At 43.7% G+C, this 13,195-nt stretch overlaps 1 protein-coding gene across 1 annotated transcript; it reads right to left on the bottom strand.

The window, feature by feature from the left end:
* Positions 1–1,416: 1,416 nt before the first annotated feature.
* On the bottom strand, positions 1,417–12,831 carry APOH (apolipoprotein H). The gene is made up of 8 exons (XM_082678064.1): positions 12,715–12,831; positions 12,142–12,318; positions 10,630–10,726; positions 9,134–9,210; positions 7,954–8,142; positions 5,628–5,807; positions 3,241–3,438; positions 1,417–1,563 (listed from the first exon to the last, which is right to left on the bottom strand). Exons 1-8 carry the CDS (start codon positions 12,776–12,778, stop codon positions 1,508–1,510), a joined length of 1,038 nt encoding a protein of 345 aa, XP_082534190.1. The 5' UTR covers positions 12,779–12,831; the 3' UTR covers positions 1,417–1,507.
* Positions 12,832–13,195: the final 364 nt, after the last annotated feature.

Below are 13,195 nucleotides of genomic sequence, written 5' to 3'. Positions count from 1 at the left end.
AAAAGTAAAGCTGTTTTTTAAAGTTAAGTAACGGGCACTTGGAGATTTTGAATGACATCCTGGGAAGTGGGGGGCACACTGATTTCTGTAAAGGGAGGAGGAAGAGAAGAGCATCTTGGAGGAGATGTCGGACCACACCCCGTGAAGGCAGGTGAATCCTGAGGAAGACGCATCCCGGAGGAAACACCTGTGCGGAGACAAAGTTTACCAGTCGCGATGGGCAGTACAGAGCGTGGAGATGGCAAAGTAAACAACTCTTTCTGGGACTTTTATAAAAAGGGATACAGAGACGGAGCAGTAGCTAGAAAAAGATGTGAGGTAACAGTAAGGTTTTCTTTTTAAAACAGTGGTGATATTATTGCATATTTATATGCTGATAGAAATGCTCCAGTGGAAAGGGGAAAAAAAATAAACATGGAAGATCATTCATCAGAAGAACAAAATCCTTAAGTAGGAGACAGAAGACGGGATCCCGGACACGAGGTTTGCCCTTAGACGGGATCTCAGAGAAACGAGGCGGAGGGCAGAGACCCTGGTACAGACATGGCTGAGATGGTAGACTTGGTCATGGGAAGACTGAAAAGGGTCTTTTCTATTTTCTCTGCGAAAAAGGAGCAAGGTCATCGGCCGAGAGAGAGGACAGGGACGATGGCTTGAGAAGGGCTGAGAAGAGAAACAGCCACGTTGGGGAGTTGGGGAGAGAACAAACTAGTGAAATGCGGTAGGATTGCCAGGCACGGTTGAGAGCGTATGTGAGGCCCACGTTCGTGAATCGAAGTGGGACCTATTAGCATAATTGTGAGGTTTTCTTTTTTTCCAGCAACGTTCAGCTGCTCTGGTGCAGGCACAGGGAAGGCAGCTAGAGCCTGGGGTGGGCTTTGCCAGCACGTACTACAGGAGGAGAAAAGGCCAAGGACGTTAGACATAAACAAAGGAGCAATGTCAGTGACCGGTCACGGAATTCTGGTGGGTAAGGAAAGCTATTTAGGCATTATGTAAACCAAACTTGAAGGGCTCAGATCCATTTCTATTGGCCTGAAAGTCGATGCATTCCTTTTTGGTGATGCTCCTCAAACTTCAGAATGCGAAGAATTATCTGGGGACTTTGTTATAAATGTAGATTTGGGGGCCATCCTCGGAAATTCCGGGACACAGCATTTTTTTCCTTTGTAATAATTACCAGGCGATACTGATGCCGGGGTCTGTGGACCATTCTAAGAAAACTCTTGCCTCGCAGTTGTTTTAGGTGAAAGCGTTTAGGAGTCGAATTAGGGAGAGGGTAACTGGGTTACCTAGGTAATTATTTACACTTTCCATTTCACAGCCATGCAAGGACAATGTTCCGAATATTTGGGTTTCTTAACCAGATAATTCAAAGTAAGCTACCCTGGAGTAACACTGCAATGGCTGACGCGATACATTCAGTCACTTTATTTTTCCATTTCCATTAGGTTCCTTGGACAAACACATACAAGGATGACACTTAATTTTGAATCAGGAAACCAACTTAGCACGGTTTTACATCAGATGCTTCTGTTTTCCAGAAAGCGAAAGAACTGTGCTCTGTTTGGGGAGAAAAAAAAAAAACATTTTAAGAGAAACAGTCATCTCTTTTTTTTTTTTTTTTTTTTGATGAGAAACAGTCATCTCTTAAATCTGTTAAGTAGCCAAGCCTAGTCAAATACATTTTATAAACGTGCAGAATAAATCGAATTACGTGAATGAAAGCATTCAGTGTGAGCTTTAAGTGATGCGAGAAAAATCAGGGAAATGATAAGGCACTCGTTTCCAAGAGAGAAAATAAAAGATTAGGTATAATTCTGACAGTCAAGATTAAAAGAAAAAAACTGTATCAGCCCTTTTTGTAATCACCAATGCACCAACAGTGCTGCATCTGTCTGAAGACTGTAAAAGAGAACAGCACGAGGAAGTGCATTAACAAAGCTCTGTTTGGTTTTTTAAATTATCTTCCGCTAATATTTTTTCTGCTGATCTGTGCTAGGATTACTGTGCTTTGTCAACTTTAGTATATAATGTCTCACTAGGGCTCTGCTGTGTTTTGAACAATAACAATTTATCCAGTGCATTTCTAACTATTTGTAATGATAGTGATAATAACCACCATTATTATCATTGTGTACTTACTCCATGTCACGCATAATATTTCTAATCATCAAACCTATGAGGTGGGTATTATTTGCTAGTTATCATTTCCTTCTCTCTCTCTAGCTGGCCACTTCTCAGACCCCTCTCTCCTCTAATCTGCTCCCAACTCTCTCCTCTGCCAGCTGATACAGGGCTGTCAACATTCTTGAAGCATTTCTAAACCTGGAGGCAATAATAGCTTCTGGCTGGCTCCTCCTTTGTAGAAACAAAGATATGTAGACCTTAAACCTGAAACTAATGCTCTGTGATGACCTAGAGGGGTGGGATGTGGGGGGAGGGTGGCAGGGAGGCTTAAGAGGGAGGGGATGTATGTATACGTATAGCTGATTCACTTTGTTCTACAGCAGAAACTAACCCAACATTGTAAAACAATTCTACTCCAATAAAAAAAAGTTACTGTAGGCAATGTTAAAAGAAAATCACATTCTTGGGGAAGATATTTTCATAGCTTGTAGTTAAAAAAAAAAAGTTTTGTATCCAGAATTTATTTTAAAAAATAAATTTAAAAAAAAAACCTGAAACTAATGGCTTTAATGCTGGCCATTATACACTTCTTTATCACCCACAAACACAATATCATCTTCCTTAAAATGTTTAGCTCTAACGAACACTTTGCGCTAATGGGTACTTTTCAAACACCAGGAATTGCCGAAGGAAGGAAAGAAATGTTAGAAGACCTATAAACCAATGACCATTGACATGAGTTACTTTGTAGTTTGGGGTGAGTTCTTTATCATTTGGGACCAAGAGGTGATCAGTATTATTATTCAGTATTCCATTCAATATTATTATTAGTATTCAAGCACAACCTGGAATTATACATGATGGCATAATTCAACACTCATCAAATAAAACCACAACCCTGAGTTTTAAGGAAAAGAAAAGGAAAGGAAAATGTGGGGAAACTAAATACAGCTTACTGCTTCATCTTGGTGTTTCCTCCTGCCCCACTCTCTTTTAAAAGATCCAGTGGCCACATTAACACGGCTTCTTCTAGTCGTCAGGTAATGAAAGTACTGATTATGGCGAAGGACAAGCGCAAGTGCTAGCTAAACGTTCCAGGGTCGGACTCACCCTTGAAGCATTTGGGGATTTGAATGACGCCGTCTATGCACTGGGCATCCTCTGTATAGCTACACTTCTTCTCCTTATTTTTGCAGAAGAAAGAAATTTTTTGGCCATGCAGCATCCCATTCTTAAATTTGTCTTGGATATTTACTCTCTCTCCTTCATATATCACGGTAGCTTTTTTAACAGATAATTTACAAGACGCTGAAAGAGACAATATTTGTAGTCAAGACAGGACTTCATTTACTCTTTCTTAAAGAAAATGTAGCATTTGAACCAGTAGATGTTCAGACCTGAAACAAAGTGCTCAAGACGAGAAGGTTCTAAGACAGCAAGTAACATCAGTATCATTGCTAACTGTTGCTCCTTATCAATAGAACCTTTAATCGTGGCTTCCAAGATCGCCTTTTCTTCCCCTGGAGTAGCCACATAAGAAGGTCAGAGCAGGGCTTCCCTGGTGGCGCGGTGGTTGAGAGGCCGCCTGCCGATGCAGGGGACACGGGTTCGTGCCCCAGTCTGGGAAGATCCCACATGCCGCGGAGCGGCTGGGCCCATGAGCCCTGGCCGCTGAGAGGCCCGCGTATCACAAAAAAAAAAAAAAAAAAAGGTCAGAGCAGAAGCATCAGATACTGGGCTTCTGTGCAAAAGAACTTCTATCAGATACTTGCCGTTTCAGGTAAGCGTCCCCTATCAGATACCTGCCCTTTCAGGTAAGCGTCCCCGCCCCACTCAGCTCCCATTTATTGAGTTGCTGCACCACCCACCAGCCACTGTGAGTGTTGGCTCATAACAGCTCATAAATGCTCCTTTCTCTGAAAAATGCCCTTCAGCCATAAGAGAGCCACCTCTCCAAGGAGAGTATGCACATCAGTCCACAACCCCAGGGTCAGGGAAGGGAGCAGCCCGCAGCCTATGACGGGCTGAGAAGGGGATCAAAATAATCAGGTCCCCTTGCCTCTCGATAGGATGGACTCCCATGGTCCAGAGCTCCCGGGGGATTAAACTGAAGTTAGACTCCAGCTGAGCCCACATCCTCGTTCAAAACGTGGTCCCTGGCTTGGCAGCGTCAGTATCACCTGGGAACCCAGTAGAAATGCTAGTTCTCAGGTCCTACTGCAGCTCCAGCAAATCAGAGACTCTGTTTAAACAAACCCTCTAGGAGATTCTGATGCACAGTGAGGTTTGAGAACCAGTGTCCAGCTCCATCCTACCTGCCTCACGTTCTTTTTCCTGAGACTCACTTAATAAACCAACTGTATTTGAATCCCTGTCTCAGGCTCTGCTTCTAGGGGACCCCAACCTAGTCATATGTCATTTTGCCTGTTGTGCCTAATTGCCTTTTCTATTTAAACTGTCCAACCCAGACTTCCCTGGTGGTGCAGTGGTTAAGAATCCGCCTGCCAATGCAGGGGACATGGGTTCGAACCCTGGTCCGGGAAGATCCCACATGCTGCGGAGCAACGAAGCCCGTGTGCCACAACTACTGAAGCCACATGCCACAATGGCTGAAGCCCACATGCCTAGAGCCCGTGCTCCGCAACAAGAGAAGCCACAGCAGTGAGAAGCCCATGCACCATAACGAAGAGTAACCCTCACTCACGCAACTAGAGAAAGTCCGCGCTCAGCAACAAAGACCCAACACAGCCAAAAGTAAAATAAACACATTATTTTAAAAAAACAAAACTGTCCAGCCCACAGCAACTTGAGCAGAAATGCAGCGCAAAGTCGGTGTTCTTTGCATAAGCATGACACGGACCAGATCAAGGATAGACACCTAACTCAGAAGCAACCAGCATCTCAGGGAAAAGACGCCAGTGAGTGATGCATCCTTTAGTTGAGAGGTCCTGGTGTAGCATCAAGCCAGGTTCAAGGTGAGTAAGCAGAGAAACAGATATGAGAGAGACCGTGAGGCCAATGAGACGTGGAAAGAGTAGCAATAGTTCCTGACTTTCAGTCGCAGTCCTCAAGAGGACCCGTTGTGTTTCATTTCCTCATAGTCAATGTCCATACAATTGCCTGTTGCCTGTTTATAATTCGTCACCATTTCCTGGAACTAGCCGGAATGTGTGGTTGGGTTTTGCCACAGTGAGAAGGGTCTTGACTAGAACAAAGCAAAAAAGGATGCTCATGGGCCAAGGCTTAAAAGCAATTATAGGAAGCCCACACGATCTTCCACCATATTATCAAGGCTTACAAAATATGTCTACTTCATGCAGTTTCATCTCAAACAGGATTGCTAAGCGTGAAGTTTCCCCATGCCCATATAAATCCCAGTAGCTGTGAATCAAGTCTGAGAAACAAAGTGGAAGATGACTGGAACAAGAAGATGGCAAGTAAAGGCGATCTACTCCATGAATTGGGAGGCAGGTCAAGACCTTACCCCTATTTCTTACCTTTACAACTTGGCTGTGCAGACCATTTTCCGAATTTGCCACATTCTACTTCTTCTGGTCCATCCAAGGCGTATGTATCATGGCAACCATAAGTGGCTTTATCCTTGTAATAAAGTACTTGCTTTGCAGGATAGTTCACAAATCCATTGTCTGGTCTTGATGGGAACGGGCATTTTACTTCTAAAAAGTTTAAGCAGTAAGACGTATTAGTATAAATTAATGAGTTACCAAGTGCTTTGGGCTTTCACGTAATCACGAGGCGGCACTTATTGCAAACTTCATCTGCACGCAGTCGAAGATGGTGGGTTTGAAAGACGGAAAAAGTCTGTCTCTTTCAACCAACAGACCGTGAAATTAAAACACCGCGATTCCCTCTATGCACACTAGAACAGCATTATTTGGATTTTAAATGTTAAATCTAATTCTTACGACTGTCTTCAGACTGTACAAGAAACCAGCATGAAATAAGAAGGAGAAAACTGAGGGCTTCCCGGCTTCCGTTAGCTCCTCAGCAGTACGGCCCCAAGCCCGTACCCCTATTTACCCCGGGAGAGACAGCCAGGCTGGAGGGAGGAGGTCTAAGGAGGTGGTTCAAGGGGACCAAATCCAGTGCTGGGCTGCTCGGATCAGTTTTGGCTCTTCCACAAATTGAGTGCAAAAGAATCTATGAGTCTATAATAACGCTAAAAAGAAATAGTTCATGGAAGAAAGACTCTTCCCTGTAGAAAAATTCCAGCTAATAAATATAGAAAGAAAGATAACCTTAGAAAGCCACCATTTTGTAACCACCAATGTCTCAGTTGACTGAGTTCAAGGATTATCAGTGGATGCTAAAATGACTGCTAGAGAATGAATATTCTCACCGTCTCAAACTATCACCCGCAGGTTGCTTACTAATTCAATGAGAAAGAGATGCCTTTACCAAGAGAAGAGGGGCATACCCCACCTGACCAAGGGATCAAATCAAGCATGACAGCGATGGACTGACACCATGTGCCTTCTGATGTGATGGAGTGTATTCTTAAAAAAAAAGTATTTAACTCAAATCCAATCATGAGTAAATAATCGACCAAATTCACATTGTGGAAACTTCTCCAAGACAACTAGCATGTACTCTTCAAAAATGTCAGTGAAAGACAACCAAAAAGGCAGGGGAAAACTCGTAACTAAAGGAAACCAAAGAGCTGTGACAACTAGACAGAATACATGATTCATGATTAGATTTCACAGAGAACAAAACACGCGTATAAAGGATACTTCTGGATCAGCTGGGGCAGTTTGCATATGAAATAAATATTGTTAATTGTATATAATGTAATTGTTTAAATTATTATTGTTAATAATTCCAAATATGTTAAATGTCTTGGGTACAGTGATAACATATGACAATGTTGTTCTTCGGACATTCATGCTGCTGAAGTGTTCACGGGTGTCATGATGTGTACAACTTATTTTCACATGATTCAGGGGGAAAATAGTATGTCTATAGAAGGAAAGAGAGAGAATGTCACAACATGCTGACGGCTGGTCTATCTATGTAAATGGCTGAAAAGAAAAAGAACCCACTGCTTAGGACTTGGGAGAATTAAATGAGATGACACATATATAGGAGGAGACCAGTGCCTGGCCCAGAGTTTAGTCCCCCAAAAGGTGCTAGGTATTAGTAGTAGTAGTAGTTTCCCTATGCTAAAAAGCACTTACGTTTGAATCATTCAGTAGATATCTGTAACACCCACCGCGGGAGAAGGTAACAGTCCTTAGTATAATTCCTGGTGTGCGTGATAAATTCTACTTGTTATGCAGTGGACAAATTCAAAGATAGTAATGAGGAGTCAAATTAAAGGAGAAAGAATTTTCATATATATTTTTAAATCAAGTATTCTTGTGATTCTTAAGTTTAGGCAAAGACTACAAAAGCTTATATCGATCTGACTGCAACCCAGTTTTTCGCCTGTTTCTTAGGACTCCCCAGTTTAATCCAGGCTCGCAGTAATACTCAGCTGTCCGTGCACACACCCTGCTCCTTCACACCCCCAGGCTCTCGCCATCCCGCGCCCTTGTGTGGTATGCCTATGCCGTTCCCCCATTCTCCACTGCTCCCGCGAGCCCTTCCTCTGGGAAGCCGCAGACAGACCCCTGCATCACAGCTCGTCTTCCTGAGCTGAGTCAGGTCTCGCTCATCTGGCATCCTGGGTACCTGGCAGATGCCGGTAAACATTCGTTACACAAGGTCATTAGAAACCCTCCATGACAGAGAAATTTTCAATCCTCTTCAAAAAAGAGATTCTACACTCCCATGATGATTCTGTCTCATCATTGCACTCACCCTTACATTCTGGTAATTCTGTCCAGTTTCCATGTTCTGTGCAGGTAACGGTGTCATTTCCAAACATTGCGTGCTGTGGCAAGCATTCAAAGACGGCCTTGCCTCCATACAGGGAGTTGTTCCCAGACAATGGCTGGTAAACACTAAGTTTTGCAAACTTCGGTATTGGTGGTGGAGGGCAGGTTATAGCTGAAAAAAGAAGGAACTATCATTTTAATGAAAATAGTTGAGTCTTTTAAAAGTACTCTTTACAGAACAACAACAACAAAAATCCAGAGATTAACTTGGGAAAATGCAAACTTTGATCAAATACCAGGGTAAACACAGTCAGCTGGAGACGCCAAAGAAGAAAATATGATCTGGAAATCAGATGTCTGAACCAGTCAAAAAACTAAAAGATGGGGCTTCCCTGGTGGCGCAGTGGTTGAGAGTCCACCTGCCGATGCAGGGGATGCGGGTTCGTGCCCCGGTCCGGGAAGATCCCACATGCCGCGGAGCGGCTGGGCCCGTGAGCCACAGCCGCTGAGCCTGCGCGTCCGGAGCCTGTGCTCCGCAACGGGAGAGGCCACGACAGTGAGAGGCCCGCGTACTGGTTAAAAAAAAAACAAAAAACAAAAATCTAAAAGATGAAGGAAATTTAGGTCTTGCCACCACTGATTTGCCTGCTACAAGACCGCTTTGCTTATGATACCATACGTCTTAGATCCAAATGCTACCTTGGAAGACGTTCCTGAGAGTCAGAATTGGCGAAGGACTTTGCTGAGGGAACCTCCTGCAATAGCTGCTGATGACGACAAGTCATCTGTGACACCTGAGCGACATCGTGGTCCTAGTTTAGGTCTGTTTGTTCCTGTGGAATACCTCCTGCTTCTGTACTCTGTCTGTACGGAGCTTACACAAGCAGCTTCACACAGAGACTCAGTGGGTTGCCGTCCTGACCTAACTAATCTGGAGTTTCAGTGTTAGAGTCAGGGTCAGGGTCAGAGTTTATCATTCCAAAGCGGTTGTTTCATCTTCCAAAGTAAGATGTCAGGATGGACAGTCCCCAGAAAGGCAACCAACCATTTCATGGAGCTGGGACTGAGGGGTTTCCAGGGTGTAGATCTTATAGTGGTAAAACCAGGGAAGTCCCAGGCAAATCAGCTAGTCACCTCCCTGTAACTGGGACCCACAAACTCACGAGCACAGACAGGAAGTTTCTGACTCCATTCTCCCTCCTTAGTGCATTGAACAGAATTAGCTCCTTTCAGATAAAACCTGCAAAGGGAAAATGTAATCCACTAAATTATAAAATAATCCACCCATGGCATCTCAAATGTCTTTTCTGTTAAACATTGCTGCAGATTAATACTATTGGCTTCTCGGGACGTCTCTGGTGGCACAGTGGTTAAGAATCTGCCTGCCAATGCAGGGAACACGGGTTTGAGCCCTGGTCTGGGAAGATCCCACAAGCCGTGGAGCAACTAAGCCCATGCACCACAACACCTGAGCCTGTGCGCTAGAGCCCACGAGCCACAACTACTGAGCCCACATGCCACAACTACTGAAGCCCACACGCCTAGAGCCCGTGCTCCACAACGAGAGAAGCCACCACAATGAGAAGCACGCACACCGCAACGAAGAGTAGCCCCCGCTCGTCCACACGCAGCAACGAAGACCCCCTCCCAAAAAAATACTATTGGCTTCTTTTCCGTCTTATAATACTGTTTCCTGAGAGGCTTAACATTCCTCTGAGGCTCATCAAGTCTCCCAGCCTAAGGCTGCAGGGAACTGCTGAAGAATGGGAAGGTCCCATCGCTAGTGGGTATGGAAGCCAGCCCTACCCAGTGCCCAAACCCCTTGTCTCCAACCAGCTGGTCAGGTTAACTGCTTCCAAGCAAAGAACCACCTCTTTTTCAGGATCACAAAAGTGAATCAAACCGAATAATCCCTAATATTCCTTTTCTGAGAGCCTGTTGACCCAAATGTTTAAAAACAATGCAGTCTATTTCCATTGCAAATGTACCATTGTCCCTGAAGCCAGTTTGTTCAAGGTCATTCATCATGAAGCCTACCAGTCAATTGGTGCTTCAGATGAAAGGACTGCCTCTTTCACACACAGTATTTCTTAATCTCTAATCACAAACAAGCCTCCTCAGTGAAACTTTGCCCTGCTCTACAGCCGATGAGCCATCGCCAGTGTCACTGATGGTGTATTTGCTCGTGAGGCAGGGAAGTCGTATGACCAACCATAAGTGCTTTCTTCTGGGGATGCTGTGAGGATGAAGATTATGGTTTACATCATCACACTCAGGCTTCTCCATAAAATTCTCTTCCACGAGGTCACAGTCGATGAAATTAGCCTCATAACTAAAGCCCAAGTCCGATTACTAAAGTATTTTAACTCTCATGCCAAGATTTGGCCCAGAGGTCATAAAGAATTAGCACCCAGTTTCAGTAATTTCAATGTACTCCTCAAATAAGTAACTAATCAGGAGCAGAAAACTTAGAACGTCGACCTCGTATTTCACTAGCTGTTGTATTCTCCACCCCTTACCCTGCCCTCAACACCACTGTGGATTTGTATTCAGTGACCTGTACTGGGCAAGTCCAGCCTAAAGACTGGAAAAGGACCAGCCTTGATGATTAGCTTGAGGGCGCAGGAATGGGCTGCATCTGTGAGCCAGAAGTCCTTACCCGGTATTGCAAGAAAAATTGATCGTGTTGGGATATTCAAAAGTTGTATAGCGTACAGTTCCGTTTTCTAAGATTCCAGCAAAAGGACATACTCTGGCTGTGATTTAAAGATATAAAGGTCAATTTCCATTTATAGAATTTACTATTAAGATTAAAATGTATCAACTCATTTCTATTATTTGATCCAGTAACTCTACTGGTAACTATTCTAAGAAGATAACTCAAAATAAGTCAAATGATATATGCACCAAGGCACCCCTTGTATTGTTTGCCATGCAGCATGCGGGATCTTAGTTCCCCGACCGACCGGGGATCGAACCCTCGCCCCCTGCAGTGGAAGTGCGGAGTGTTAAGCACTGGACCGCCAGGGAATTCCCTGTATTGTTACTTCTAATGACAAAAACCAAACAGTCTAAATGTTCACTATCATGGTATTATTTTAGTTAATGGTAATTAAAGGGTAAATCCACCTGAAATATGATACGGCCAATAAAATATGGATTATGAAGACTACAGAGATATAGTCCATGCTTCTGATATGCTAGTGAAAATAGAAAAACACAAAATGGTGTCAACTCACTGCAATGAGGAAAGTATACACGTGGAAAATAACTTGAAAAAGAAAGTTGTTAGTGTTCCAAAGTTAAGGCTGATTTCCGGAAAACTTTTCCCTAATGATGTTACAGTGGTTTTTCATTAACAATTACGTTTTGTCTTTTTTAATCAAAAAGCATATTAAAATCACCGCATGAACACGTATCGTTTTCACAAATGGTATCACCCATACAACCAAAGTAACCAGAGCTCGGATAGGTCCATACAGTTATTTTTGCTGCTTGACTTCTACATAAAATTGCCAGAAATCCTCTCAGGTGGATTTTGTTCAAGAGCCGACTGTGAAAAAATAACGCCAGCATCACGGAACCACGCTCTGAGGAATAAGTAAGAGCAACCATCGGGAATTCCCTGGCGGTCCAGTGGTTAGGACTCTGCGCTTTCACTGCTGAGGGCGAGGGTTCAATCCCACGTCCGGGAACTAAGATCCCACAGGCTGAGCCACGTGGCCAAAAAATAAAAAAGCAACCATCTACCATAAAGTCAGATATCTGTGAATGTATATATACATATATAACTGTTATATTACATATGATATATTATTATATATAATATTCCTGTACATTATTAATTTAATATATTTATATTTTATTATAAATATAATTTGTAATATAATCTCCACTTCTCTTTTCACATCAGCAGTGTTTTCCTCCCCTTTTATCGTACCAAGTCTCTTCTTAAAATCTCCCCTAGTTCCAGGCTGTGCTGCAAATAGCACTTACTGTCCTTAGCCTCTTCTCCTGTGGAACTCCCCACAGACCCTGCTGTTTCTTCACAGCCCTCCACTCCACAGTTCTGCTGGCTTTCTGTACCGCGAGCATGACAAGGTAGGTCATCTCCCCAACATGTCCAGGATGTGAATGACGGGGAGAATGCATGAGATGGAGGCTGACTTACGTGTGCATCTCAGAGTGTTGATGGGCCAAAATCCTGTGAGCGGGCAGGTGAACCTCCGGATCCCTCCCCGGGACACGTAGCCTGGCTGGCAGGAGAATACGATCTCCTCCCCGGGGGCATAGGATGTTTTTAACGGAACAACTCTGGCAAATGGTAAGTCATCTGGCTTGGGACAAACTGAAACAGAGCACAGAGCAGTTGCCCGAGAAATCTGTATTTGCAGGTTTAAGTTCAGCTATAGCACACACAGATGAAAAGTATTTCGTGCTACCAATAATATGCACGCTGAGTTCTGTACCAAATGCTTGACTTATGCAATACCTCGTCTAATCTCACCAACTTTTGAAGGGTGCTATTGTCATCTCCATTTCACAGGTCTGTACACTGAGGCTTAAACAAGGTAAATGTCTCATGCGGGAACTTTAGACAGGGCTATATCAAAGAACAAGCACCAATCCGCTCTCTCAAGCATCCACCCTAAAGGGAATTTAACCAATCATTATGGATCCCTGGCGTATTATACAAGGGGGACGGATATATGAATTATTTTTTTCAAAAGCAAAGAGAACTTACTTCGTCCTGCAATAGCAACGTGGCAGAGAAAACTTGAAAACAAGAGGAGCACGGGAGGAATCATCGTGGAGGGTTCACGCTGGCACTACCAAAGTGGCTTTCCTCTACTAAAAAGAGAGCTGTAAATATTAAAGTGCTTAAATATTAACCATTTTGGGGTGTACTTTTATCTCTGTAAATAGAAGATAAAGGATCATGGTTTGAAAGGAGCTCCAAGACCTACATTCTTTAATCATTTACTTTTCACTTTGGCGGGTCTGTTGTGAAATCTTTGGTAGATGGCTTCTGTCTTCACGACATTTATGTTAATGACACACAACAGCTCGGTCTCGCCTCTGATGCAATCCTGGTAGTTCCAGGTTGCCCGGCCTCTGGTCCAGACGTCTTGCTCTCCATCCTTGGTTTGTGTAGCGGTGGATAGAAAACGCAAAGGCTGAATTACCCGCTCCACCCCCAGCCTTGGCATGCAAACTGAGGACCA

Source organism: Grampus griseus (assembly GCF_964374135.1).
Source record: "Grampus griseus genome assembly, chromosome: 20".
In the NCBI taxonomy this organism is placed as follows: domain Eukaryota; kingdom Metazoa; phylum Chordata; class Mammalia; order Artiodactyla; family Delphinidae; genus Grampus; species Grampus griseus.
Note: the sequence above shows the minus strand (reverse complement) of the source record. Positions and strands in the feature narration are given on the sequence as shown.

What these genes read in the sequence shown, in the direction of transcription:
- APOH (XM_082678064.1), bottom strand. Translation starts at nt 12,778, where the DNA reads ATGATTCCTCCCGTGCTCCTCTTGTTTTCAAGTTTTCTCTGCCACGTT. An exon ending in AATTTTTCTTGCAATACCGG is followed by an intron (nt 9,211 to 10,629) that starts GTAAGGACTTCT and finishes TTCCCTTTGCAG; the next exon opens with GTTTTATCTGAAAGGAGCTA. An exon ending in AATCCCCAAATGCTTCAAGG is followed by an intron (nt 1,564 to 3,240) that starts GTGAGTCCGACC and finishes CTCCCCAAACAG; the next exon opens with AGCACAGTTCTTTCGCTTTC.